Below are 27,283 nucleotides of genomic sequence, written 5' to 3'. Positions count from 1 at the left end.
TCTCTGTGCTAATGATCATCCTGGTGTGCAACAGAAAGGCAGTAGCCTGCTGAGGGAGTTTAGAGCCTAAGCACAATAGTCCCACTGATCCTATGTAGGATTCTCAGCCACCAGGCGATGCTGTCACATCCAGCCTGCCAAAAGCATCTGCCACATGTTCTTTTTATTGTTGGCTGGGGCTTTTTTTTTTGTTTTGGGATTTTTTTTTTTACCTAGATTCTTCTAGATAGGGTTAAAAATGTACATCAGTACCTGTCTTCATCAGGGGAGCAGCTGGGGATTTCCTGGTGTCCATCTCAATTGTGAGAGACATACCTTCACGACAGGGTAAACCGAACCAGTTGCTCAGTGTAACCCTCATTCATCCTCCTGTCCTGACACAAACCAGCTGTTCTGTGGCACTCTGCTGAGGCTTTGGGTTTAGGCTAAAACCAGAAACACTTTTGCTTAGGTTGGTCTCCCAGTGACCTTCAGGGAGACCAAGGTGGTAAGCCAGTGCTTGTCACGTGAAAGTGCTGCAGCAGAGTAGATAAATATATCCCAGACTCAGTAAGAGATGCTTATTAGCCCAGGTCGTGGCTGGAATTGATCTTGAGTGAGCATTAGGAAAATCACATGGCATGTCTGATATGACACCTGGCCAAAAAAAAAAAAAAAAAATCCAACTTCTTGTTTTCTCCCCACCAACTACAAGGACAGATGTGGGGTAAAGAATGTTACTTTCTGTGTGAAGTGAGTTCTGCAGGCAATGGTGATATTTCAGTACGGGCCATCTCAATTATTGATTGCTACTATATAGCCAGAGGTTGGGTTTTAAATATCCCTTATTGCCTGAGACCATTCTGGTTACCTGGGTTAAAAGCAAAAAAAAATACTTTAAACTGAAAAAAATGTAAGAAGGGGCTAATAGAGGGATTGGGGGAAGTAAAATCTGTCTTCTCAGAGGAGATAAAGAGAATTTGTTTCTTCTAGATTTTTGTCAAAAATGTGACCGTAGAAGGGCAAGATTAATTGCAAACCCTTTGGGAAGGAAAAAATGGAAATGAGAAACAAAGTATTTTAAATAGTAGAGCAATGTTAGTAGCAGAGCAAATGAATACCCTCACCAATGCATTGGGAGTGGAAATGAGAATAAGGTTTTTCACTACAAGGGAAGTGAAATACTGAGATGGGATTCCAGGAAGGGTACTTCCACATCACAACAGAGCTTGGTAAGTCCTTGGAAGGAACTGCGCAGCGTCGGAAGAAGGGAAGCTAGCACTAAAGTCAACATTTATGATGTTCTGTTCTCAATGTAATTCCGTCTACAAATGGAACTGAGAGTTAAATCAGCATGTCTTTGCTGCATTGCCTTTATATATAGTTAATTAATCCCACACCTCAAATCTGCTTCTAATCTCCTTAGGGGACCAGGAAGAATTTTCCTTCTTCTGCATAACTTGGCTTCTGTTTTGACTTTGCTTTATTCTTCCCCACTTCCCTACTTCTGAAACAGCAGAGATTAACCACAGCAAGAATGGAGGAGGGAGGATGTTTTTGGCAGGGCAAGCTGCAGTTCCAGGTTTTGCTGAGGAAGCTCTGAAATGCTTGGTTGGATTGCCTTGTTCCTACACTCAAACTTCTGAACATCACAGACAAAAAGGAATGTTTTCCTGCCAGGTCAGAATCAGTAGGCTCGTTTCAGCATGGGGCAGGGATTACCACTGTTAATTTGCCAGTTTTCCAATTCCCTGTACATTCTTCAGGTTTTCTGTTACTACAGAAACCTCAAATGCTGGCTGCACTTTGATGTCTCCTGGCCTCTCCCTGGGCATCTTCTAGGGTCTATGGTTTTTTGCCTTCTGCTGTAGCCTGCTGTTTCCTATGGGGTATGCTATGCCCTGTGCTGTGCAGAGGCACCTTTCCTGCCTGAGCTCCACTGCCTGCTGGTTTCGGGAGGCAGCTCCTGATGACCCAGGTGATCCTACACTCTGCCTTGTTCCATTTTGGTCTGATAACTTTTAAATACAGGTTCTTTGGACCTTGTTCTCCTTACATGCATCTAAGAACAGTGTACATGTAAAGCCGATCTAGAGATCACTGAAGTCACAAGATGGATTTTCTTGTGACACTAGGGAAGAAAATTAAAATTAGGTTACTTATTGCAGGATCAGTATTATTTCATGTAACGATAAGTATTTTTCCTTTCATTCAAAGAGGTAAAGACACTTGACAAAGTGAGGAAAATGCTGAATAATGCTTTTCTTTCCTTTTGTATTTCTTTTCAGGCTCCATCTATGAAATGTTTGGAAATGAATGCTGCCTGTCAACAGGAGAAGTCATTAAAATCATTGGATTCAAAATTAATAAGCTCATAGCAAGTATCTGTGAGAATAATGAAGTCAGCCGGTTTTCAGCCAAAGTGGAATTACCACTAAATTTTCCTGGTATGGTACTTCATGAATACATGTTTTTGAGGAATTATAACCCTGAATAATCACCTTTGTTCATTTTATTGATTTGCTGTCTCAATTGATATTTGTTTGAGTTTACAACTCAACTGTCAAGACTCCAGTTTTGTCAGATGGCACAAGACACTATCAAGTAATTTTTAAATTTCAACTCACAATTCTTTTTCAAGCTTATATAGAAATTGTTAATGTTACAATGTTTGGTAGTAATGTTTTCTATACTTGAGGTCACTCAGGGTAAGAATTATTACAAAAATCTTCTTTTTAGTTACTTATGACTTTGCCAAACTTTGTCTAAGCTGAAATCTTCCTTGCTGTGCGTGCAGACGATAATTTATTTACAATTACTATATTTTTATTTTATTATTTTGGATGTAAACTATTTTGAATACTTTGTTATGTTTTTTGTTTTATTTTAATGATTTATTTTAATCCCAGTGGCCAAAGTGGCTGCTCCATGCCTGGAAATAGGATTAGAGAAAAATTGATGTGTTTCTCTGCTTAAGAACCCTTCAACTGTTCTATAGAGAAGTCCCAAAATATCCATATTTTGAAGGATGGACTTGAAATTTGGCATGTGGTACTGACTTTTTATTTGAAACATATCTTCCTCTGTTCATGTGGCCTTGTTAGGGGGAGCTGGCCAAGTACTGCACTCAAGGTACCTGGTTCATCACATGTCATATTTATTCATTTTTCAATTCTGCTCTCATCTCAGTTCCTCTACTGTGTTAAATAGGGAAGTGATATGGAGTGCAGAGAGAGAAGTGCTGGACTGTGAGTATCCATGTGTGGGAAGTGGAGGAGGCAAACTAGGTTAGGAAACCGACAGAAAAAGACTGGACCTCGGAGCAAGGCAGAAGGATGAAGACTTGGTATGCAAAGGTCAGGGGACTGGAGACAGCAGTGGAGGTGATTACCAGCACCAGCGGAGGACTGCACCCACACAGAAATACATATATAGAGCATTTCCTACACTGGGAGTCTTGCAGGCAGTAGAGGTAATGGGAGCCCCTTGGGGAGAGGAGATGAGCAGACTGGAAAACAGCATGAGGAGGCCAGTGGAATGTGGGAGGGAGCCTGTGTAGGTCTGGGTGAGAAGCTACAGGACACCTGCAGGAAGGAAACACTGGGTCAGAGCACACACAAGGACACAGCAGCCCTTGAAAGCCTGAGATCACATACAGGATTTACTTTGGCCAGCAGTCTAGTTAATGCACTGAATGAGACTACAGTTTTGTAAGAAGAAAAAAAAGTGCAAACATTTAACACTGTACTGGACTGCAAGCACATGGCAAGGTAAATTGATGCTGCATGGGGAAACGTATTATGGGTGTTTTCTAGTGCTTGATTTAGTAATCTTATTGATGTTCTTCTAATGTATTGCTGAGCATGTGAGAATGTGTCCATATGCATATATATTGTTTAGGTTATGCCAGTGCCCAAACTGGTATATGCTTTTTCTGCAGAGGGAAACAAGACACATTTCTTGAAGCAAGTAAAATATAAGATCACATGGGAATAAAGTGTTTCATCTGAATTCCACAGGAGAATATCTTCTGCCACGCCTTCATTTTCCATCTCCAAACTACAGAGTTCTCTCTGAAATAGTCCTATATATCGTTTTATTTTCCCCAATAGAACATCAATTTACTTTCATGCTTTTCTTACTCAGTGAATCAGAACCATTGGTATGACCACTTATTAAAAGACTTTTTTGGAATGCCATTTTTAAGCACTGGTAGGGCCCAAATGTTGTGATTAAAGACATTCTAATTATCTGTGCCTATCTAGAGATATTGAAATGCTGCTGTACTGCGAACTCTCAAGATACTTGGTATTTTTCTTGAACTCCAAGCTTCTTTGCTATTATTAAAATTTATTCTACCTCTAAAATATATATATATACAGGAAGTCATATTCTAAATCTTGATTGGCAGATGGGTTTGAACATTTGAATCCTAAAATATCCAACACAACTGAGTGATAAATGTAATCCTACATTTATTAATATTGAATCTCCTGATTTTTAGAACAGAATGACTTGTGATTTCAAATGCTTGAACCTGGCGAATCTGGATTTGTTTGCATTCAGGTGACCAATTTTACAACTTGGCATTTGGATGTTATTGCCCTATTGAGGCCATTTTCAAATTTGGTCTAATCACTACAATTTGCATGCATTCTTATGAACTCTTCCAACCAGTGTTCTAGAAAACTGGATTATTTCACTAGAAAAATTAACTCAGAGTTCATTTTTCTTAAATTTGTCATTATTATCCTCCACATGGCAGGTATTACTGAACAGCAGCACTGAAGAGGGGCATAATGACACTCTCATTAACCCAACAGGGAGCATTGCTCTCTTGTTTCTCTCTGTATATGTACCCTTATACTTTCATGAACTTTTTAGTAAGATGTAAATTTGTCATTTGTCTAATTTAGTTGTTAGCTGAAGAATGATTCATCTTTACAAAGTCAAGATGTCCCAGTCTCTGATTTTTTTCTTGGCCTTTTTTCTTTTCACTTTATTACATACACTTGCTACGCTCCAGATGAAACATCATATTAAAGCACTGCTGGCTTGCCCCTGTTTCCAGAACAAAGCATAAAACTGAATTGCAGATGATCTTTTTCACACTGCCATTGACTTCCTTTGGTAAAAATATCCGCAGGTCCCTAGGAGCCTGGCACTGTATTTACATTGTACCTACAGTGCTCTTTTGCCAGTCCTGATGCAAAGAAATCTTTTGCTTTGATGTTATTTTCACATCCTCTGTTGTGAGTTATTTGCATGCGAAGGGCTCATGTATCCTTTCACCATGTGCATGCTGGCATAAATAAGCAACATTTCTATTTATGTTACTCTGGGGATAGCATCTCTGTGAGTGAAGAACTGGGCTCAGCATTGGCTTTAAACGAGCCTTACTCTTTGTCTTTCTGAACTTATTTGCAGTCTACAGAATTCCTTTTTTCTGCTCTGGCAAATCAGGTCCTTGATAAAGGCCTAATCTGCCCTTTGCATTAGAGAAACCGCTGCAACCACAAGTTCACTATCTGTGCTATTTCATTTTATCTTCATTCTAATTTGTTCTTTGTCATGCCTCAGAGGGCCAGGCTATTCTTTCTATGCTCATACACTGGGTAAAAAAATAAGTCTGCTGTTACTCCAGACACTTCAATGGCTACATCTAACAGCATTTTGAACTACAGGTTTCACTACTAACAAATTAGCAGAGACGGGTAATTTGCACAACACCTGAACTGTATGCCAGCACAAATGACGTCATTTTGTTCTGTTATATTCCTTCTTCTGCAAAAATATTGCTGGGCTGTCCCTGTTCTCAGGATGTCCCTAACAGCTGCTGCTGCTCATTCCTACGTGGTCTTACAGACAAATAGCCGAGCACAACTGTCTCTTTGAGCTCTCAGCCTCTGTGAGACACAAGACAGACTTGTCTGTGGCCACACAGCACATGCACGGAAGAACAGGGGTTAGGCACTAGAAGGCTCATCTCCATAGGAGATGGTGGAGAGGTAGGAGAGATAGCCTTTGGGGCAGGCTGGGGAGAGGAGGACGCTGGAGCAGAGGGTGCAGAGGAAGTAGCAGAGTAGGTGGTGGAGGTGAGGGGAAAAAAGGAATAGCAATCGAGTCAGCTCCGGAGAAGCTGGGAGCTGAGCTCTTCCCAGTCTTCTGCATTACCTCTGGGAACAGAAACTGCTAGTCTGGGACAGAAAGTCTTTCTGATATTATTTTCCTTGAAGGCTACTTTCTGCTCTAATAGGTGAGCCTAACTACTGGTTTTCTCAGTTTTCTGTGAGGAAAAAGAGAGAATAAAAAGGATATTCCTTTCCTTCAGGACTCTAATTAAGTCCAAAAATGGGAAGTCTATAAAGCTACAGGGAGGTACACCTTATCATCCTCTGACCAGTAAAAGAATGCTGCACATAAAAAGGTGGTAAAAGCATCCTCGGTCAAAACATGCTTTCCCATGGGACTACATGGGTGATCCCTGCATTATATTTTCTCTCACATTCCAGTGAAAATAATTTTTTCAGATTACCAAACCCTCTTTCTCTACCAATTGCACCTCAATGCCTAAAACTTTTCTTGAAAATGATGGGCTGATTAGATTTGGGACTTATTGATGATCATATCATGGCTAGGCAGGCACCTCACCTAGCAGAATGCTACTAGGTGCAGAGAACTCATGGAGTGTGACAATGGTTATACATTCCTGTAGTTATTGTGTATGTGCAGTTATTCTTGCCTCTATCTGTAACTTCCCCAGAACTATTGGGAATCAGTGCACTTTGCTTGTAGACCAGATTGCATTTAGAAAGTAGATCTGTAGGAGCAATAACACCAGCCCTGGATAAACCAGCTGGACTTTTTTTCCAGGTTTGCTATTTCCATCTATCTTTCTCCCTAATATTCCACCAAGCTCTCTTAGGAAAGTTGAAGTGAATTTGATTCAGTCATTTTATCATTTATGAAAAAGTACAAATATTTATGTTTGACCTCAAAATGTCCAAACTTTAGCATCTCAGACTTACCGTATGTCTCCTACTCTGGAGATTTCCTTGCTATATTAGGTATGGAAAACATTTGGATTCATAATTATTTTAATAAGGTTCTGAATGGTCCCAGATAATGTTGTTTTTTTGTTTTTTTTTTTTTTGTTTTTTTTTTAAATATATATATCATAGCAAGGAGAACATTTACTAAATGATACCATGGCAGATTATAGCAGTTAGATAGGAACCGCAGTGGTTTTCACCCATCATACCAAAATAAATTTTTATGTATTCACCTCTTTTCTCTAGAGAGAGAAACATATGGAACTTTACATACTCACAAGCATAAACAGGTGGCTATTAGGTGCCTCTATGTCATGGGTCTCATCAATACAGCAGCTAAGTATGCAAGGCCACATGGCTCTTTAGTTGCCTATGCAAGTATTCCATTACCAAAATTAAGAAAACCAGCAGAACGGAAGGTGAAGATTTTTCTGCTTCCAACTCTGACAAAGTCAGTCTGCCTGGGCCCGAGGGGATAATCAGTTGTCTAGTTTTGTATGAGATCTGGTAATTATGCTTCCATATGAAACCTGCTTTCCAGCCCAGGATGCTCATCAGTTTGTTGCTGAAATAGCTGGCTTCCAAATAGCTCTGTAGTCCCAGCAAAATTAGTAGAGCCGGAGTCTGCTGTCAAACTCATAGAGAAGAAGAATGTTTCTCACACCTGTACATTGCCAAATATTTTCAACTGGGAATGTTTTTTTAACATAGTTTATGGAGGCTTCTTAATGCAAATCTGGAGGTTTTCTAGGGGCAATGCGCATGCTCTTGTATCACAGATGGGTAAACATAGTTATTGCCTTTGGGATATATCACATGTACTTTGAATACAGTTTTTAATGAAGAGTATTCCTATTTGCTTTCTCCCAACACTGCCAGGAGATGATGCCCATCTTGTGTTTGCAAAGCACAACACTGGAACACTGTTTGGAGGATGCTGCCTTTTCCACAATTTCAGTTTATCGTTGGTGCCTTGTCACTGCGGTATTTTCTAAATGCTGATGAACCAGTTTGTCTTGATCTGCACTAACAGCTCCCGTAGTGATCAGGGCTGGGTAGCTAATTTGCTTGTTAATAATTGTGTTAAAATTGCTGTGAGAAACATTAAAAATACTAGTGTGAAAGAAAATTGTATTGAAGTTGTACTTTGTACTTGTGCAGCTACTTTCATGGATGTGGCACCCTTGCAGCCTGGAAAAATGCCTGAAGGCTTTTCCATAGTGCTGCAATGAGACATATATGTAGAGGATGTATCTGTACAAGGGTGCTAATTTCACACAGGAAAAACTAACTGTCATGCAGACAACTCTGAAGGCACAGAATTGCAGAAAACAGTTACATAGGAACAACCAGTGACTATCTCTGTAGTAGATCAAATAGGCTATTACCATTTAGGCTGCTGACAAGCCCTTAGAACTGTTAGTCACTAGAGATCCTGGTGGTTCCATGGGATACCTAGAACCAAACATGTCCAATCTGGTGATAAATTCAGTTAAAAGCTACTCAACATACAGAAGCTTAATAACATTTCCTTTAACAAGAAGGGTACTAAAGCTATGAAGTGAAAGTAGCATATTTTGTTATAGTGAAACAAGAATCACAGCAATTATATGTGTGTGTGTGGGGAAGGCTATTGAGGTGGAGGGAATGCTTTTATATATCCTTTTTAAAGAACACAATCTTAACAAGCCCTTGCTTCCATGCAGGGCCCTCAGTTGTGTTGATTGTGGGTCAGTGTGTGAAACTTGGTAAGGGAAAAAGTGTGGGAGAAAATACCCAATTTGGAGGTTATTTTTAACTGAAACAACCCCCCAGTCTAATTTGTTAAACAATCCCACTGTCAGAGGAGGTCTAGGGAAGGGGGTGAGTGTCTTCCCAACTTCCAGCAGAACTGTGTTCTGGCAACATTCCACCTTGCTGAGACCCAGGTATTTTCTGGAGCATCCTGCCCTTTTCTCACACTCTGGCTCCCATGAGAAGGGAGTCATAGCCAGTCTGGACCCACTTCCCATGCTAGACAAATGGGGGCAGCTGGATGGGACATTTAAACCTTTGTAGACATGGCAGAAACCACTCATAAGTTGTGGAGCTGCATGAAAGAGTCTCTAGTAGTGCCAAGCAGCAACCCTTGGGTTCCCACCCCATGCTCCATAACCATCAAGGTGGGAGTATTCCTTTACCACAAAGTGCGGTCCAGAAGTGGCAAAAGTGTGGAACAGTGGGGGCCATAGGGTTTCTGATATCTGGCTTTGGAGGAAGGAAAGAGAAAAGGCACCGCATCTCTCAGGGAGCTTGGCTGCTTTGTCACTGTAGCTGTAGCTACCAGTTAATTTGTCTGAGTCCCCTGGCTTGCAGACTTGGCCTAGGAATAACCTCTGTGTTCAGTTATATTCAATTGGAAGATAGTCAATGCCTGTCCCAGGAAGCTGCAATGTAATTCCACGAGGCAGCATTCACACTACTGAGCCTGGGGAAGAAGACAGCTGAATCACACAGTTCAGCTAAACCCTACAGTTTAGTCCTCTCAACCATCGCCTTCATCTTCCTCTATAAAAACACTCACACAAATATACAAATGTACATATTTTTCTTGCGACGTTGACTCTTAATGAGACATCTCCAAGGGGCATGATTAACATGAAATAATAATGTCCCATGGGGATAGGGAAGCTCAGATGCAGACTCTGCCTTGCAGTACTTCAGCATTTTAATTGCCTTGTGATGGCCACAGTGCTACAACAGCCAAACTTTGAATTACTCCATATGGTGGTCTGGGCTATCAGATATGCCAGAATCGATTTCCGTTGCTCATTCCTATCTGTAGGCACTTTCTCATTTGTGATTCGTCTTTCAACATACTTGGTCTAGGAATCCCCAGTCTGTGTGTGGAAGAACACATAGCACAATGTCTAGCCAGAAACTTTATCCTGAATTTCACTGATCACCTTAGTGTTGCTCTTCCTCAAACCATGTCTGCACTTTTTTCTTAAAGATTAGTTTCATGAGACGACGGATAAGAATTTAAGATAATTTTTCTTTTTTCTATGGCAAAGAAAATAACTTTTTTCTCTTTTTACCATGGATGTAAAAATGGTGGATGTCAGAAATTACCTGCAGAGTAGAAAGGGCTAATTCCAGCCACCTATGATTTGTATCATGTAGTTGACATTATCTTTATAAAGCCATATTTCTAGCAACCAAGCTATCAGCTATGAGTGGTTTGATGTGCTTTGCTCCCCATTTTTATTGCATGCACAGTCTAAAATTTGGCATGTCTCCTTTATATATTTCCCTTTTTATAATGCAAGTTTTCTGTTCTTAGGTCTTTATAAGGTTGTGGCAGACAAAACTCCATATGTCAGCGTTGAAGAAATTACAAGAAAAGTCTCTATTGGGCCAACCAGATTTGGCCATCCATGTTTCTACAGCCCTGAGGATATAAAATTGGCAAACCTCACTATCAAACATGGTGAGCAGATCACTTTCAACTCAGTGGAAGAGGTCAATGGAAAGATGGCTGTGAACTGTGGCATGGTCAGAAATAACCAGTATCATTCCTTTACTTTGCCCCTTTCGCAAGAAGGAAAATTTTATGAGTGTGAAGATGACCAGATATATACCCTAAAAGAGATTGCAGAATGGAAAATCCCTAAGTGCAGAAACCGGATTGTCAAACTTTCCAATACTTTACATATGTGGGACTGCTCTAATCCACTTCCTGAGAATTTTGATGGATGCTTGGTTCTCACGCCTGTCTACGAAGTGCAGGCAGTAATGAAATGTAAGTAGGAATCAAAGTCAATGTTCTGTTCATCTCAGTATAGCAAAGTACCCTTAGATAGACAAAATTTGCTTAAAATAGGCAGGAAGGATTCAGTTTGGTCAAGAATTCCTGACCCATATTTGCCACTGATGCTTGTTTCAAGCTGAAGGCAGATAAAAATAATATTGCCTTTTTTATTCCTTTATCAGCTGTTAACTCAGATAGTTACCTTGCATTTCTTTCTGTTGCCATTTTATGATCACTACAGTTAAATCATTGTTGCAAAGAAAACTTATTGCATAGTGAAAATGTGGAGCTTAAGAATTCTCTTCAATTCTCAGATTCTCTTTCTTTGTGTCAGACTTCGGCCATGGAGAAGCCACTTGATCAGTTAGGGCTATGGCTAGGAGGTAGAAAAGAATATAAACATACATGTTGTAACACTATCAACTACTGTTTATTTTCAGAATGAGGTTGCTGCAGAAAGAAAAACCATATTATTTTACTGTACTACAGAAACAAATATCAATGTACTATAAACAGAAAAGACTCACAGACAACTTCTGAAACCCCTAGGTTTGAGGAAAAAGGAAGATATTAGAAAATCAATATCTTTAAAAGCCGTAATTTGTGTTATGAGTTTTTATTTTTAAAAAATATATTTTGTCCATGGCACATTATTACTGTTTTTGTTGTTCCACCAAAACATTGAAACTGCTAGGTTCTGTTCTTACCAATGTCTATATCTATGCTTTACTTTAAACCTGTTAGTGAAATTAGTCATGGGAATAAAATTAGAAGGTGTGCAAGGGTATAAGCACACAGTGAAATTCTCCTGAGTTATGGTGACTTGAATAGCCGAGCTGCAGTAATGACCCGTGTGTGTGTGCATAGCGTGCCCTCTCTGAACTGAGTTACCTACCTAAGCAAAAAAAAGCAGCTTAAGCTAAAATGTTTAACCTTGCTTGAGAGCAGCCCAGGCAGTAGATGGAAACTCACTGCAATTTTACTTGTTGATGCACCCATCCTGTTAAAATTTGCAGGACAGGAGCTTAGATTTTGGGAAGGTTTTGCTGCCTGTTGCATTTACTAGAAGCAGTCCAGTGAGCTCCATAGAAAAGAAATCCTAACAGAAATATGTCCTTCATGAGGATATTAAGCAGGAAATCTTTTCACAGTTGAAATTTCTCTGATGAATGGTGTAAGTAAATGGATAAAAGAGAAAGAGATAGAAGTGGGCAGGGACAGTTCCAACAATGTACTATAGTTGTTAAATATTTATCATGACATATTTAACTGTGCTTGCCCTGTGGTTTAAGGTGTGATTTCGGAAAGTATGTCTTCATGAGATAAAATACTTCATTTTCTACAACTCTAGCTATATTCAGGAATCTAGCTCATCTCCTGAAGCTGTATTCACTTAGGTGTATCCCTATACCCACTCAGATATCTGTGCAGAATCAATAAGAATTTAATATTTCTAAAAAGCTTTCAGAAGATTCAGAAATGTGTGGTATTCACTTGTCTTCCAATCAGATATTCCAGTGAGAGTTGTATTTGTTGATTTTATTTCATGCCCCTTTTATGCTTCATAGTGTGCTCAATATTAAATATATCCTAAATAACTATTTAATACGAACTTGAAAAGTAGGCTTCATGGTACATGATTACTTTCTTGTAGACCATGCAAAATGGATTTTCACAATTTTTAGAAGAACTGTAAGATCCTAGACACAAGATAAAGTATGAGAAATGCTATCCACAGCTCAGTAAAAAGGATTCCTGATAAGTGGGAGGGCAGATTACATTTTCACAGGCTGGGGGCAGGAATCCTCTATACTTCTCATTCTTAATAATGAACAAATTATGTGTGGAACCGCCCTAAATGATCATAGAAAACTTCCAATTTCACTAGTCATTCCTCCTTCATTGACTTTCCCTTGTGGTGCTTAGTATGTTTGTCACTTGAAGGCATCAATATGACAAAAGGAGAGATGGAATAAACAGATCCTGAATCACTGTCATAAAACTCTGTCATATAAAATACATCTGATACAGACTTCTAAGTATAAAATATTGGTATGTCCTGCTACAAGGAAGTGTGAGTCTAGGATGTACTATCCTCGTGTGCAGGTTTATGCAAAATAAGTCTTTCTGAAGACAATCATTAAATATTATTTGCTTGTTAAATTTTACTGCCCTGGTCAGTGATCTGTGGTGTCACTGATCTGTAGCCAAATTCTTAAACAAGCCTTAATTGCATAGTCAGCTTTGTGCTTGGATGTTTTGCATCCAAGATTTTGCAAGTTCAGTTGTGATAAAAAAATTGTTTTTCCCTGTCAGACTGTTAAATGCAATGGCTCGGTTCTGATAGTGAATAAAACTAGATGCCGCAGAAAAAGATGCAAGAGTTCCACAGAGGACCGCTGTAGTAGATACTTCTTCATTCATTAACAATAAACTTAGATACAAAGGTTTTGCCTCTTTTTAAAAGTTATATTATTTTCAAATCATTATAGATTATTTCATTGTTTTTATAAATATCAAAATATCTTATTTCTCCCAGATTGGCCACAGCAACAACATGTGTTAATGGGTTCAAATGTTATTTATTCATTAAAAATATTCTCCCACCCATTTCTTTGGAAAAAACATAAATTACTATGAGATAAGATAATAGAAATACATCTTGTATTCAAGAAAAAGAGTTTGATAAGATAAATAGCTGATTAAACTTGGAGGTGCTGTGAGAAATATGGTGAATTGTATTTTTTTTTCCCTTTTATTTTTCTTAAAAATTTTGTTCACTTGGACACCTTATTCTCATCTCCTCTCATTTCTCTCTTACTTTGTGAGGTCACCTGCATATCTGATAGTCACATACCTCAAATTTAAACAGACTTTGACTGGCCCTATTAACTGTGCATGTTAACATATGGAGGTGCACACCTCAGGGAAGGTACTTTTAGTATCTCGTCAACAGGACACTTATATTTTATTCCAATGTCAGTTTGAAAATTAAACCCGATGTATTTCTTTTTCTTTTCAGTTCGAAAGGACATAGTTCATATTCTCTCAGATCTAGATGTCGAGGTCAAGGATATAACAGACTGTTATGATAGTAGCTCTTTCCTTCAGCCACTGTCCTTGGAAGATGTATTTGAGAGAACAAGCAAGGAATTTCCTATGGTTGCCGAGATAATAGAAGGGCCTTCAGGAAGCCAAAAACCTTATAACTTATTGCATACAGGGAAAGAGATCATCATCTACAAAAAGTACCAGGCAACAAGGGTCCTAGCCTCTGAGATTAGAAGTGATTCACCCAAAAGACATTTTTTAATCCCTATGAGCTACAAAGGAAAGTTCAAGAGAAGACCTCGGGAGTTTCCAACTGCCTATGACTTAGACATAGCAAGAAGTGAAAAAGAACAGCTTCATGTTGTAGCAACTAAAGCCTTTGATTCCCCTCATAAAGAGCTTTTTTCTGTTTCAGTTGGAGACCAGTTTCTAGTTCAGCAATGCCAGACTAGTGAAGTTCTGTATGAGGGAAGAAAGAAAGTCATTGATGTTTTATCTTGTGAACAAATACTAAGTGATACATACAAGAAAGTGCTCCTCCCTATGTACATGGAAGGTGGCTTTGTGGAAGTGATTCATGACAAGAAACAATACCAGCTTTCTGAGATTTGCAAAAAATTTCGTTTGCCTTTTAATGCCAAAGTGTCTGTGAGGGACCTTTCCATTGAGGAAGATGTCTTGGCTGCTGTGCCTGGTCTGCAGTTTGAAGAAGAAATCACAGACTCTTATTTGTTGATCGGCAGCACCAGCAGTCCAGTGGAGAGCTGGGAGATTCCTGTATACCGCTTAAACATGTCAGTCCATTTGCTCAGCAGAGATGTCCAAACAGTTGTACCTCCTGTGACTAAGACAACAGTGGAAGAGATCAGTGAAGAGCAATACTATATGGTGCGAAGATATGAAAACCAAACCCTTCATCCACCACCCAGGCCTCCCAAAAAGCCAACAACACTGGCACCAAAACCTGGTTTTGCACTGCCTAAGCAAGGTGTGTCTGAGGTACTACAGGCTCCAAAGGTAAGGTATCGCACCTTGTCTTTGAATCTCTTACAATCATAGGTCATGTTCTGTCAGTTTACAGTCTCCGTTTCACTAGTGTATCCTTTTGGCATGTACGCAGATGGCTCTCAGTTCCCTGTAATAGGCAAATTAGCCATTATAGACAACAATAGCTAAAATCTCCAGTGTGTGTTAATTGTTCCATGAAAAACAACAGACCCATGCCGACTCACAGCAGAAAGCTTGGCCATATAATTTTGCATGGATAATCCTTTACTGCACAAATGCAAGAGTGAATGGAAAGATTTGCAGTGGCTGTATTTAAATCTTTATTAAGGGGAAGCATATGTTTTCATGCTGTAAACATAATTTTGCTCAGCTGGAAATGGCAGAATTAAATTCACAGAAAGTCAAGTTCTATAGATATTTTTGACTGCGTGGTTTTGCACTTAACCAAGTGGCAAATAGATTTGGAATAAAAAGGGCATCCGTTTTATAATAGCTCTTGATGTTACGAAAGAAGTGCCCCTTCTAGAACAATTTTCTTTGTAGTTAACCTAAGGCAATCCATTTGTTCATTAATTTTTGTGTTGGGTCTGGCTGGGTTGGAGTTGATTTTCTTCACGGCAGCCTGTAAGATACTGTGTTCTGGCTTTGTGACTAAAACAGTGTCGGCAACACACCAGTGTTTCGGCTATTGCTGAGCAGTGCACCCACAGTGTCAAGGCCTTCTCTTCCCACCCCCCCCCCCCCCCCAAGCAAGTAGTCTGGGGTGGACGAGGAGCTGGGAGGGGACACAGCCGGGACAGCTGACCCCAGCTGACCAAAGAGATATTCTGTGACCTATAATGCCATGCTCAGAAATAAAAACTGAGGGGGTGGTTGGTCTGGGAAGGTAGCCATAGCTCAGGTACAGATCGGACATCAGTCTGCTTGTGGGAGGTGATGAGTGACTGCCTTTGCATCGCTGAGGTTTTTTTCCTCTTTTCTTCACTTACTAAACTGTCTTTATCTCAACCCATGAGTTTTCTTGATTTTGTTCTTACTATTCTCTTTCCTGATGAGGTCATCATCCTGATATCAGGGGGGAGTGAGTGAGCAGATGTGTGGGTGCTTAGCTGCTAACTGGGGTCAATCCACCACAATTTTCTTGCGTATACTGAAAGAATCAAAGAAAGGCACCTTGATGGACTTTAATGAGAAGGACTGTCAGGAGGTATTTAACTTAGGTTGCTCTCATGTACAAATACAAATTTCACACAGGTGAATGAGGAAAAAACATGGAAAATACTTTCAGGAATTCAAATGCAATGTAAATCATGGAATTATATTTTGAGAGGTTCAGAGGAAGTTATTTTTTGTGTTGCTATCAAATTAAGGTCAGTAGTAGCCACCCTGGAAGGGGAACTGTTGTGAGTACCTCTTCTTGCCTGCTGGAGGTGGTCCTCCTCTCGGTGACAATTCCAAGACCACACGCAGGTCCACAGCTCCACACAGGTCCTGGGAGATCATTACAACAGGCCATAGGAGAAGTGAATGGGTAAGGTGGGTCCCTCAGATAAGGGTAACGGAGGAAAAAGCTGCATCATTTTCTTCTGGCTTTACTTGTACTATGGAAACTTCTTTTCTGCTAGCTTGTACAGTGACTGTTGCAGCAGCTTAAATAAGCCACCCTGTTAGGCTCAGGAGGATACATGAGAAACTGGTCCCTGGAGCTAACAGGCAAGCCATCAGCCTGGTACTGGCCTGGGGTACAGAACTGGGGAAGAATTCCCTAAAGCGGTATTTCTGGTAGACCTGTACCCTTGTCAGGAGGACTTAGACCTCCTGCAGTTACTGAGGGCTGTGTGTGGAGAGCAACAGGTAGATGCTGACTCTAGACTAGACTCGTGCAGAAGATAATATGATCTTGAAGTGAGGCGAGAGCAATTAGTGCAGGAGAGGGATAAGCTGAGGTTCCTTTGCACATGCATGAATAAGAGCGACCTTAGACTGCAGCTGTCGAGACAAAGAAATGCATTTAAGCAGACCGTTCCAGAGGACATTTTTTGTCACGTGCTTGTCATAAATAAATGATAAACTGCAGTCAGAGTACTTAGAGTTGTGCAGATTTGTAAATCTCCTTCCCTGGAAGGTGAAACAAGTAGATATCCCTTATTCATAAGATTAAACATCCTGAGCTGTAACATAATAGGTTTAAAGTCACACAGAATGCATTCTCTCTTCTATTCCAAGCACTATGAATCCTCTGAGAGGACGTGGGTCGCAGCAGATAGGTCTTCCTTGGCCTCTCTGCCAGCGATGGCGAGAGGGGAGACTCTATTTTCTTCTACATGTACCAGGGATTTAAAAAGTCGGAGATTGTGCCAAACTGATAAATGGCCTTCTTTGCATATTTTGTGACTATGCATAGACTTATTTGCATAAGTAACAGACGAACGTCCTAATGAGCCAAACTTAAGCCTGACAAGGTGGCAGTCTGGAATAAGCTTTATTGCTGCATGAATTGCCGTGCTCCTCCTGCAGGCAGCTCCCTGCCTGGTGCTTAGGGAACTCTGGCTGCTTGCTGGAGGGTGGTGAATGGCTTCCTTGCCCACCAGTTGGGAAGCTCTGCTTGGCTTGGTGCTCCAGGATTAAATGCTGCTGCTGCATGAGTCCACAGAGGACTAAGATCCGGCTGTTTTATGCCAATAGCTGAGGATGCTCTGCGAGGGTGGGTCACCTCTAGCTACGGCTTGTGCTTTGATCGCCTCTCAGCTCACAGCAAGGCTGTGAGGGCACAGAGGCTCCAGCTGTCTCTGCCTGCTGTTCCCTGACCTTGGTAAGGGAACAGTAGGGCCAGAAGCAGGACTATACAGTGTATGTTTCACTATACTTTTGGTCATGTTAGCCACTGAATTGTATGCCATTAGCAGCCAGTATGGACTGGAACCTCGGATGAGTGCAAAAACGTCTTCTGCTTGTGTGCAAGGTGCAATGCTGCAGAGACATGGATGTTTGCACAGTTCAGCAAAGTCCAGAGACAACAGATGAATTCTCAAACATAATATAGCTGCATTAACCAAGCAGTCTGCCCAGTCTCTTCACAAGGCTAATTAAGTTGGCTTGGCTCCTGCTGACACAGTTTTCAATTCCAGAGCCTGGGGATCTCTCCTCTCCCCTGCACAGTACAGTGCAGACTTTCCCTTCTCCTCTCATCTGATCATTTTGTTTGGGTAAGAAACATCCAGACCACGTATGTTTGCAATTTTGTATTATTTGTTAATTGAATAAACAAAGACAAACCCCAAGAAAATGCATGCAAACCGAACAAATGAGACAAAACAACATGTATCAAAGGATTAAATTAATCTGATATTTCAGATATCAGATACCTATCTGATATCAATATCAAATAGCAGATATCTATGTAATAGCCAATATCACCTCTACCCACAAACACCCCCAACTGACGAGAGTGATGACAAAACAATGATTGTACCCTTGGTCTAATGGTAAAATGTAGGATACAAGCAGTCATTCACAAGAAATCCCAATTTTTCTCACTGGAATCATTGGAATAAAGTCCTCGGGGAGGTCTAACTGCCATGTTGAACTAAATAGTTTAAATAATTCAGTTTCTGATTTGTGAGCTTAGCTAGAAAATGAGAATGACCTAATAAAACCCTAGAAGTTAATGCTACTGATTTGAGAACAGAATGCCTTACTCTCTTGCCAAGTTGTTCCTGGAGAGAAGTTCCTGAGGGAGAAACAAGTCAGGACCTTACTTCCTTGAAGTTAAAATTCATTTTAAAAGAACAAGTAAAATATGCCTGTTCTTTCCACAGGTAGAACCACCATGGTGGATATAACAAACCGAGTTTTCACTTAGTAACTCCAGAGTAAGGTTTCAGGTGGGACCCTGATAAAAAAGGCTTGAACATTCTTTCCTAAAATTTCCTTAGGCTTTTTACCTGCTACCTACTGTTTCTTCCCTTTCAAAGGTGTTCAAGCATCAAAAGTCTTCTAGCTTTCTTTTTGTCTATCTGTTCAAGCAGTACATATTTAAGAAGGTGTTAATATATGTCCCCCAATGGCTTTGTTTTAAATCGAAACAATCAAAGACCCCACGTGAAACATTGCTAAGTGCATCTTAATACTGGGGGAACCGTAATCAAGGCATGGAAGGCCACAGTTTAGTTCCCATACTCCCAATACCCTGAGGGCACCAAGTGCTTAAGGAATTAAAAAAGGCAGTATTTGGCTCCTGATAAACAGTAAGAGAGGTTAGTTCCATCCAATGCTATTTTCAGTGGTCTGCTTAGGCATGTGTCTAGCCTGAGCAACAGTAGAATCAGTAAAATACACACTAGCTTTAAATTAGGATTTCTCCTAAATACCTTTATGAATGTGTAACTGGAAAAGTCAGTTACAGTCAGTCATCTGTTCACCTCTGGCAAGAAAGCTCAGAGAATTCCAGCCGGGGAAACTGGAATTTAATAAAATAGTAAGTATCAGGGCATGACAGTTAATCGTCATTGCATGCTAAGGTCCATTATCCTTCAAAAAGTCATTACAGTGTTACGATATCAGGAGCTTTCTTGCTTTCTTGCCTTTTATTTCAAAATTAAAATGAAAGAAAAATTATCGCTTCCATCTGGCTTTGCAGTTCTATGAACTGAACTATCGAAATCTGCCATTAACATGTTTATCGCATCTGTCTTCACAGCAAAATGAAGACTTATCTAGAATTAAATTGATAAGACATAAGCTAAATTTTTCAGCAAATGAGTTTTCCTGCAGCGCCTCCTTTCCTTCCTCCTAACTATTTCTTTTCTGCTTCCAGAGCATTTTTCATGTGTTAAGGGCCTTTATAGAGTAGATTTAACACAAATATTTCTGCTGAGTAGCAAGAAACTAACCTTCCTAAATAAATACATATTAGAACATGCATTCAGGACATCCAGTAAGGAATGGGTAGGAACAGGCCTCTGGAATTAATAATCTTTTGGCACTGGAAGTGAAGGAGGAAAGTGTGGTTCATTAGCAGATGCAAAAACGTGCATATGCAAATGTAAGGAAGATGGTTTCTCTCTGACAGGTGCAGCATTGTGGCTGCTGAGGCTGCAGCCGTGCTTCCCCTTCCTCTTTTTCTCTGTCCCCACTGGAGAGGGGGTTTCTCTCTCCCTGGAGTCTCTGCTTCCACTCTTTCTCTCCCCCTCCTCCTCCACATCCCATGTACTCTTTCTCCCTGTCACTTGCCAATAGCTTTGTAAGTCCCTAAAAAATAGCATGGGAAGGCTGGAAGCCATTTCCTGCTAATACCCATCCTGTACCACATGTGCCAGCTTTCATCCAGACCCACAGGTCTCAGGTCCCCCAGCGCTGCACTTGTCATGTGCCCTTCAGCACCCCCAACTTGTATGACCTTGGTTCGGCAGTCCTCTCTACAGTTTTCAGACAGGCTTGTCTTTTCTTCTTCCTTGTTTCTTCCCAACACATCTGCCCTGCTTGCTTTTCTGTCATGCAGTAAGCTGAAACCAAGGCCACTGGCATCATCAGGTAGGAGCTGCGGGGACATCCCAAGTTACACATGGATTTTCATGTCCTTCCCCAGCATCACGTGTTCCATACCTCAGCCGAGCATCAATCTTCAGTTAGGTTTTTAGGAGCAAAACTGGAGCAGGATGTAGGTACTGATAATTGCCAAGCCATTTAATTCTCTTTTAGATTGGACAGTCTGAGCTGAAGGACTTTGTATTGGTGCTCTGTTGCAGAGATCCTTATAGCCATGTCCATACCTGGGGGCCTGTGACCATTTTCAGGGAACCCTATATGCATCCTGATAACATGCTGGGCTGAAGCCTGCATGTGTGCCATCCCACCTCATGTCTTGGGTTTTCTTCAAAATAAATCATGCAATGGTGGCTGTAGAAGCAGTCTAATCCGGATGATGGGGGACCAGGACTGCCGGGTACACTATGGACTCGGTATGAACCAACAGGAAGCAGTTAGAGCAGCAGCAAACCCTAAAACCCCAGCTAAAAAAAGACTGGAATTTCCCTGCTATTCTTGTTATGGAGAGCTGGCATTAAGACCTCTTTCTCTTTTAAACAATACTAAAAGCTTAAAATTTCCACAGAGAAACATCAAGTCTGAAGTAGGTACTTACTCTGGATTGACATTACTCTCAAAACCAAAATACAATGAGGAAGACAGCAATGTGCCTGCCGGAAGGATAGGCAGTAGATAATTGCCTGAAAAATTAGCAGGGCAATCTGAGGTGTAAGTCTCATTGCAGAAAGCCATTACTGCTACAGGAAATGTTGATGGAGTACATGAAATTAAGGAAGGTACAGATGAACATTTGGATATGCTGACTGATGAAAATGCCAACTGGTTAAAAGCGAATTGTGTGATTTAGAGCTAAAAATTAATTACTTGGAGAACCAAGAGAAAAGAAATATCAAAATAAAAAGGATGCCCAGAAGAAATAAAAAATTGGAGCACATGAAAATATGGAACCCTTAGTAAGGGGAAAAATCCTGCAGAGTGCCTGAGCCAACAGACATTGATGTCAGTAAGTGGAGAGTTGGCTGGAACATTTTTTTCTCTCTTGCAGAAAGTACATAACAAAACACATAACAAATCACATAATTATGTCTAATTATGAAGCAGAACAAAAAAGTAAAAAACAGATTCAAAATTCTAGGAAGTACTGCAGCAGAATAACTCTCAAAAAATATAATTTGAGGGGGCAGCTGGGGTTCGAGGCAGCCTGGCTTCCCACAACAGTGTTCTCCAAGCTGCACTCTACCATTTGCCCTTCTTGCAGCAAGAAGGTTGTGAACAGTTGGTTGTTGAAGTGCTACCTACTATGGCCTGTATTTTGGTCTGTTCAGAAGTCACCAAAGAATTTTCCAGTCTAAACTGGCCACAGATAATCTACATCACAATGAATTTCCACAATAACTGTACTCCTGCGATGCGCACCTGCAGGACTGTCAGTGACCTGCCTGGAGCTCCTGAGGCTCCTGCAGAGCCAGCTGCTGGAACACCAGGCAGCTGCCAGGCTCTCCGACTCCATCCCTGCTTAAAGATCTTCAGGGACTTTTGTGGTCTCTGAAGGCCAACTGGCTTGAGGTGGCTGATGTCGCCGCTAGTAACTCTTTCAGTCTTCAGACCTGTGGGGCTGATTGCAAACTGCATACTGGGAGTGGGCCTTGGGGTGCTCTAACCCCCAGATCACACCCAGGAACTGTTTGGGAAAGCACTAGTTGGCACAGGTTGAAAATAGGATATTTACAGGCACTGTTTAATCAACTAGTGTTGATGTAGCCTCTGCTAAGAAAAAAGGAAAGAAGGATGCTCATCAGAATCACCAAAATGTTCTATGTGGTCAATGTAATAGAAAGCACTGACATTTCCCATTTATATTATGTCTTCCTTCATGAAATTCAAGCTTTTGCAGTACTGTCAGAGCTGGGCATCCCAGATCTTAAAGCATCCCAGAAAGTTGGTATTATGCTTTTAAATATATTGCCCCATGAAATGAAATGAGAAAGTTGCTGTCAGTGTGACAGCAGGGCCAAATCCCAAAGGACCTGTAGGCACATATCACATTTTCCAGAGAGCCCTTGCAGTGAGGAATTGAGTGATTACCAGAAAACTGTGCTGTGGAGCGACTCATCAAATTCATTAAAATCTGTGAAGACAGTCCAAGTCCTGGGCTTTCCTTCTCTGCTTTTTGAATGCATTAGTCCATAGACATGACGTAAAAAGCATGGTGATAACAAAAGGAATAGTGAGGTTTACCAATTATTATATGAGGGAGCTTTTAAAGGCTGAAGAACAATGTATTTAATGTCTACATGGAGAAAATTAGTTTCTCTTCTTTATGGATAGAGGTGTATCATTTACACTGAACTTCGTCAAGGTATTTAACAGCATTACTTTCTTGTTCTACCTTAGGACGTGAAAAAATTTTACTGGTAAATATTTTAAATTGCAATATGTCACGATGCTGTGGCTCAGATTTTCCTCCCATGGGTTTCTTTTTCTCTTTTCTCATCTTAATAGAAAGTAACAAGGGGTTTGAGGAGGCACAGGGCATTCTATTCTGTTGTGATTTCCGTGGTGCCACTGAAAAATCAGAGCAAAGATCTCAGGCTTGCAAAGACTGTAGGCAGTGGTCTACCAGAACTAGTGTGATGGAGTCTTTACAGCGTATCACTTGATAGGATTCACTGGAGAAAAAAGCTAAAAGAAAGAAGCCTCTTTGCTAGTTTGTGGCATGCCAAGCACCACCCTGATGGACAACACTGTGCCTAAAGACTGCTTAGACTTTGCAGTAAATTGGACTCTAGATTAGCTAGAGTTGAAAACTGACTAACGAAACAGGATAAATATATCCCCAAAGCATCAATTTTTTTTTTTTAGCTTTAAATTTAAGAGTCTTTGAAAAAGTAAATAATATTTTTTGTGTGAAATGAAGAAACTGTATGTGGAAGCTACTTTTACCAATCCATCTGTTTTACATAAGTGGAATATGCATGTTCTGCAGTATTAATAAGGAAAAGAGCGGCTGAGTTTTCTTGCAAATTGCTCTCATTTGAAGGGAGATGTGCCAAGCAATTGAACAACAGCTTTACAAGAAAATTCTGGCCGTGCGAGGAGTGGGGTTTGCAGGAGCTCAGTAGGTCTGCTTTACATTCTCTCTCCTGTCACATGTTGCTTCGGTGACACCAGACAAATCACATAAATATCATTGCCTCAAGACACATGAAGAAACTTCTGTGTGTGAAGAGAGAGTGTGGATTTACAGCTCATTAATTACTTTATATGGATGCTTAAATCTCAGGTAAATGCAAGATACATTGCCTCGCTTTCAGTAAGGGTCAGAGCTACCTCACATTTACTCTGGAGCAATAACCACACAGACAGTTGCCATGGAGTAGTTAATGAGCTGTAAATCCATGCTCATTTACTTGGTGGCAACTTGTTCATGTAGCTGTCTCATCTGTCTATGAAATGGGACACAATGCTTCATTTCCCCATCTTGGATATTTATAGGGACAAGCATCATTTTAGCATGTATGCAGCATTTTGTGCATTGGCTACCACAATAGGAACAACAGTAACTACATAAAAATAATAACAACAGTGAAATTCCTGGACACTAGTAAATTTCAACCTTGCTTAAAAAGTTTCAACTGAATGTTAATTTGTAGAAGAGATGCAAAAACAGGTGACTTTTGTCTAGGACCGCTGGTTTCTGAGGTGTGGATATTTGAAAGAGGAAGAAACAAGAAAGAAGAGAGGTGTGAACTTGTCCCATTTAACATTGCAAGGTGTTAACCTTGAGGCTCACTAATACCTTTGTAAGCTTGGTCTTTTTTTAACCACTTCATAGTTTATTCTTGTAGTAGACAATGGCCTTTGTGCTTGCTTTCTGCATCTGCTGTGGTATAGCCAGTGTCTTAAGCCTTGTCTTCACCTTGTGGCTTACAGGAGGTAACAGTTAGTTTCAAGACATGAAAGGTTACGGATGGAAACTCAGACGCTTCTCAGAATGCCTCCATAAATTTCCCCAGTTTGTGGGACTTTGACAGATGATAACATTAAACCAAAAGCTGCATGTTAAAGGTTAGTTTGTGCAAGCACGCAAGGTGTCAGCAAGGGGAAAAATGAGAAAAGAAACCGCTACAGTACAGGTTATGTGTATTTTGTTATTGATAGATCATATTTGGATAAAAAGTAGTGGGATGTAACTGATGATGTATAAATGAATGCTGGACTGAAAGGCCATTTTTTGAAGTCAACCCTAGCACACAACTTTTACAGCCAAATCATTTATACTACTTGCAGTGATGGAGCAGCACCACCATTTGGATGGAAGTGCGGATTAAAGAGGTAGGCTAGGAAAGCAAAACTGAGAACTAGGGAAACAGAAAAATGCAATATCCAGTTATCTTCTATCAAACTGTGAAACAGCAAAGGAAAACAGACTTTATGTAGGATGGAAGGAATTGTGTTTTTGTTTTAAAAAGGCTTTCCTGACGGGGAGGATTTTTCTTCCTAAATATGTTCTTTCCCCCTTGTGAATATCCTAATTCATAGCTATCCTGCCCTCATTGTCTCTTGCATAAAAATGAAAAGCAGTGTACTGTAAAAAAAAATAATAATCTGCTCTGCTTGAACCACACGCAATGATTTTAAAATGCGTATATACCTGGTGGTTAACATGAAATATCTGCTCCTTACCTGCTGCTTTGCACTTCACTGAACAGAGACAGACTGTTGAGGTCTTGGTTTGCCTCTTACTTTTACTCCATACCATCAACATCTGACGATCTGGACACCCAGGCTACAAACCTCCTACACTACTGATATCCCTCTCTTTTCTCATGGTTCAAGCAATAAGAATGTGGATGCAAAAATTTAGAAGCTAGGAGGAAAACAGAAACTAAGTCCTTAAACAGAAGGCTTAGGTTTTGCATAAGGCTTTTAGTTAGTTTGCACCTTCAGAAAACACAGAGATAAAACCCTCTCATGAAATATTGAAACCACTTCTGCCCCATATGAACACCTGAATGTGAGAGCTCTCCCTCTACCCTCCAAAATGGAAAGTAAACCATCTTATGAATGTTATGAGTTATTGAATAATAATATGCCAGTGGTCTGATGCTGCTATTGTTGAACCTAAATGAAAAACCTTATTAATCATGGATTTGACAGCTCATTCAGTTATAATAATGTTTCCTGTCAATCCAAGCTCTCATTATAATTGGATCTTACTTAGAAAGGAAGATGCTCCATTGCCTGCTCAGATGAAGGAAAATACAGGTTTGAAAATTAAAATATCAGTCTGAATTCTGTTTCCAGGGAGCCTGCTTATGCGTGTACAAGTTGGATAACATTTTAATCCTTGCTGTGTGTCACATTTGGACGTTGCTATAATAAGATTCTCTCACTGACTAGACACCAGCTCTGGAGTCATGACAGTGAAAGTGAAAGCAGGAAGAGCAAATGAAACTTCTTCTCAGGGATGCTGGTATATCATCACTACGACCTAGTTGCAAAGAATTAACCGAAACAGGTGGCTTGTCTACATAAAGAATTGTGCTAGGCTGTGAATTTACAGTTAATTTGGTTTTTCCGCTTGGCCTCTTTTGTGGTCACTCAGTATGCAGAAAGTATTAGATGTTTCACGTGGCATCGAGAGAGGATTAAGTTGCTTCAAACCAAGGCAATTTAGTGTGCTGTAGGAGTGTTTACAAAGTTAGTGGCAAGGAACCGTAAAATTCATACCCTAACTTGCTGTGCACTATCTTTATAAACAAGGCCAGAGACAAGACAAGCTGAGAAGGTTATAAAGGCAGACCAATATTCAGGCTGAGACTGAAAGCACTTGGAAAAGCATCTCAAATAAATGTCATTTAGAAGAAACTCAGTGGGCAAAATCTGTAAATTGCATATTCGAGGCTCCAATTCCACGGGTGTAACAGAGGGAGATGGTGCATTTCCATGCAGGCCACAGTTTGTTAAGCACACAGAAGTCACAGGGTAAGTACAACTTAGACTCAACTTAAAAAATAAAGGTTTTAAAGAAAGCACTTTCCTAGGGCAGATGAAATTATAATTCCCAGAAAGTGTTCTTGTTCACTGATAAACCAATGTGGTTACAATAAATGGGAACTTAAAGTAGCATCCTAATGAGTAGTATAATGCCAGCAAACATAGAGACAGCATATTGTATTCACTGCCTTGCAGGACAAGTAGCAAAAAAACTGGTAACATCAGGCCTATTTACAAATCAGAAAATGGTTGTGAACTAGGAAAGAAACTTGTCATTTATAGATATGAATAGTAAACGTTCCCTACATGAAATCACAGGGGGACCTGAAAAGGTGATTTTTGATGCAACTTGTTTTAAGGAAAACAGAAGTTGGAAAAAATCACCAATCTGCATTGGCAAAAAATAGAGGCAAAGTAGCAATTGGAAAGCTGTTGCAGATGGCGTAAAGAGTATGGCACGTCCTTTTGCAGCTCTTATTTTGGGCATACATGTGCCTTATTGATTAACTGAAGAGCAAGCAAATTTTTGACAACTTAAAGCAGCCCCCCAGTCCTCCTTCAAAGCACATGGTTTAGGATTACCAGCATGCTGGGGTATCAGAACTATTTGAGTATTTGTAGTAATCACAGAATCATAGAATCATTAAGGTTGGAAAAGGCCTCTAGGATCATCAAGTCCAACCATCAACCCAACACTACCATATCTCCTAACCCATGCCCTGAAGTGCCACGCCTAATGGAAGTGAATGCTTTCTTATTTTGTCCAAAGGGTTTTTTATTAATGAGATGTAGGTGTGTAGTGGGGCTAGAAGGCAAGTAGTTCTAACTGCAACAAAGCCAGTCTTCCTCAATACAT

General features: G+C 40.3%; 1 protein-coding gene across 1 annotated transcript in view; it reads left to right on the top strand.

The window, feature by feature from the left end:
- Positions 1–27,283, top strand: part of THEMIS (thymocyte selection associated) — a 74,963-nt gene that overhangs the window by 12,780 nt on the left and 34,900 nt on the right. Inside the window, exons 2-4 of the mRNA XM_075089860.1 lie at positions 2,268–2,426; positions 10,354–10,812; positions 13,844–14,889. Of these exons, the coding sequence (XP_074945961.1) occupies positions 2,268–2,426; positions 10,354–10,812; positions 13,844–14,889 (1,664 nt within the window). The remainder of the gene's footprint in view (positions 1–2,267; positions 2,427–10,353; positions 10,813–13,843; positions 14,890–27,283) is intronic.

Source organism: Phalacrocorax aristotelis, chromosome 3 (genome assembly GCF_949628215.1).
Source record: "Phalacrocorax aristotelis chromosome 3, bGulAri2.1, whole genome shotgun sequence".
In the NCBI taxonomy this organism is placed as follows: domain Eukaryota; kingdom Metazoa; phylum Chordata; class Aves; order Suliformes; family Phalacrocoracidae; genus Phalacrocorax; species Phalacrocorax aristotelis.
Note: the sequence above shows the minus strand (reverse complement) of the source record. Positions and strands in the feature narration are given on the sequence as shown.